This window comes from Chenopodium album, chromosome 12 (genome assembly GCF_948465745.1).
Source record: "Chenopodium album chromosome 12, dcCheAlbu1.1, whole genome shotgun sequence".
Lineage (NCBI taxonomy): Eukaryota > Viridiplantae > Streptophyta > Magnoliopsida > Caryophyllales > Amaranthaceae > Chenopodium > Chenopodium album.
The window spans coordinates 49,096,024-49,098,820 of NC_137845.1; the positions used below are offsets into that span (position 1 = coordinate 49,096,024).

A 2,797-nucleotide genomic window follows, 5' to 3' on the forward strand; every position below is an offset into this window, starting at 1 on the left:
CGGTAAACTTGTATTATTTATTGGCCTTTGTAGCCATCAATGAGAATAAAGCATTCGTGTGTTCATACAATTTAGCATGGTATCAAGAGCAGGTTGATTTTTTTTTTTTACAAACAACAATGGCTGGAGACGACACATCTCCATCGCCACTTTCTCTTCTCGAAATCGAACCAATTTCTCCATCTTACCTTAGGTTACAAGTTCTTCCTAAGGATTTTTATTCTCATATTCATCTTAAATCTAACAATTATGTTGATTGATCTGATCAAATTTGCAAGACATGTGATCTTCTTGAACCACCCATTTTGAATCATGGCAGCAAGGGGGGGAAGCATTATGCTGGCCGTGGTAAAAACATGGTGTGTGTCAATGTCGTTTTGGGTTCGAATAGCTTGAATAGTAAGTTTGATGTTACCTCTTGGGTTATTGACACAGGAGAAACTCATTATATAACCGGAGATAAATCTTGGTTGTTTGATATACAAAGTTTTGAATGTCCAATTGGTCTTCCCAACGGTGACGCAGTGGTGGCTTCTTTAATTGGTTATGTCCGTTTGTCGGACAAGATTACTTTAACCGGGCTTCTTTTTGTTCCTCACTTAAGTTGTAATTTGTTTTTTGTGACACAACTTACCGATGAGCTTAATTGTATTGTCCAATTTAACCCTTATATGTGTGCTATACAGGACCAAACGAAGGAGCTAATTGGAACGGGAGCTAGGAGAGACGGACTTTACTATTTTAGCAAATCAAAATCGATGTATCATGTTGGTATTGGTGAAGCGACTTCAAACTTGGAATTATGGCATCGTCGAATGGGTCATCCCTCCGAGAAAGTAGTTAAGTTACTTCCTCATATTAGTGGAAATAAAGATAGTATATATAAAGGGTGTGAAGTATGTATGCGTGCTAAACATTCTAGAGATAAATTTCCCTTGAGTGATGGTAGTACAGCATCTAGGATTTTCGAGAAGATACATTGTGATTTGTGGGGTCCATATCGACATGTCTCGTCGTGTGGAACTCATTATTTTTTTACCATTGTTGATGATTATTCCCGTGCCGTTTGGATTTATTTGTTGATTGATAAAATTGAGGTTTTTCGAATGTTTTTATCATTTGTTGCTATGGTTGATAGACAATTTTCTCAAACCATTAAGATTGTGCAAAGTGATAATGGTACTGAGTTTAATTGTTGGCATGATTATTTTGTTGCCACTGGTATTATTTTTCAAACCTCTTGTGTGGGAACTCCATAGCAAAATGGGAGAGTAGAGAGAAAACATAAACACATTCTAGAGGTTGGAAGAGCTTTGAGATTTCAAGAAAAATTGCCTATATATTTTTGGGGAGAGTGTGTTCTTGCCGCAGCTCACCTCATTAATCATACACCCACACCCTTGCTACAAAATAAAACTCCCTTCGAAATTCTTTTCAATAAACCTCCTTTGTTTGATGCTATTCGCACTTTCGGATGTTTATGATTTGCTCATAACTAGAAAACAAACGGTGACAAATTTGCAAGTCGTAGTAGGAAATGCATTTTTGTAGGTTATCCTTTTGGCAAAAAGGGTTGGTTATTGTATGATCTTGAATCAAAGGTTTTTTTTTTGTGTCTCGAGATGTCAAGTTTGTTGAGGGTGTATTTCCTTATGATAGTCCGGAGGAGGTGAATATAGTGCCACATAGTGACACAAATGGTGAAGTGCATGAAGATTTTTTGGAGTATGATTTGGTTGGGGTTGGTGACGAGAATGTTGGGGTTGATAATGGTGACTCCCTCGAAGGAGTACAGGCTGCCCCACTCACGAAGTATACGGGGTATGTACGAGAAGAACAAGCTACTCTTATTGACGAAACAGTAGAGGCCACGGGCTGCCCATGGCCAAATGAGTCTAGCCACGGGTAGACCGTGGCCCCTTCTGCCCAAAGTGAACAGCAGCAGCCTGAGACCATGGGTAGGCCGCGGCCAAGTCAGTCCAGCCACGGGCAGGCCGTGGCCCCTCCTGTCTACGGTGAACAACAGTAGGAGGCCTTAGAGAGGGGTCTCCGTGAGAAAATTCCTTCGATTAAGCTTCGAGATTATGTAACTCTTTCCATTTTTGCTAATAGTCCGTCTCCGTCCTCTCCGTCCTCCAATACTCCTTTAGGTACGCCATATCCTTTAGCATACTATATAAATTGTGACATGTTTTATGTGAATTATCGCAAATTTCTTACAGCCGTTGTTCTGGGAAAGGATCCAAAATCATTTAAAGAAGCCATGAAATCTGAAGGTTGGCGACGTTATATGAAAGAAGAAATAAGGGCATTGGAAGACAATGGGACTTGGACCTTAGAGCATCTTCCTCCCGACAAGAAGGCTCTAGGCAGTCAATGGGTGTACAAGACGAAATTTTTGTCTAATGGTGATGTTGAACGTCTCAAGTCTCGCTTGGTTGTCTTTGGTAATCATCAGCAAGAAGGTATAGATTATGATGAGACTTTTGCTCCGATTGCGAAGATGACTACAGTTCAAGCTTTTCTTGCTATAGCCACTTCGAAAAATTAGGAGCTTCATCAGATGGATGTTCATAATGCCTTTTTACATGGTGATCTAGATGAGGAGGTGTAAATGAAATTACCTCCCGATTTTGAGAGCTCGAATCTGAGTTTGGTGTGTCATTTGAGAAAGCCTTTGTATGGGTTGAAACAAGCTCTGAGGTGTTTGTTTGAAAAATTAACTACGGCCCTGAAAGGGTACGGTTTTCTTCAGTCTTACTCTGATTATTCTCTTTTCACATACACTAATGGCAAT

At 40.0% G+C, this 2,797-nt stretch overlaps 1 protein-coding gene across 1 annotated transcript; it reads left to right on the forward strand.

Annotated features, from left to right (window-relative positions):
* Positions 1 to 356: 356 nt before the first annotated feature.
* Positions 357 to 2,551, forward strand: LOC145571257 (uncharacterized). Its single transcript, XM_081630323.1, has 3 exons — positions 357 to 981; positions 1,623 to 1,905; positions 2,113 to 2,551. The coding sequence occupies exons 1-3, from the start codon at positions 357 to 359 to the stop codon at positions 2,549 to 2,551; spliced, it is 1,347 nt and encodes a 448-aa protein (XP_081486449.1).
* The last annotated feature ends 246 nt before the right edge of the window (positions 2,552 to 2,797 follow it).

Excerpts from the sequence above, each read along its gene's own strand:
- LOC145571257 (XM_081630323.1), top strand. The coding sequence starts at position 357 with ATGGTGTGTGTCAATGTCGTTTTGGGTTCGAATAGCTTGAATAGTAAG. Across the intron at positions 982-1,622 it reads GATTTTCGAGAAGATACATT|ATGTCAAGTTTGTTGAGGGT; the intron begins GTGATTTGTGGG and ends TTGTGTCTCGAG. Across the intron at positions 1,906-2,112 it reads CCAAATGAGTCTAGCCACGG|TCCGTCTCCGTCCTCTCCGT; the intron begins GTAGACCGTGGC and ends TTTTGCTAATAG.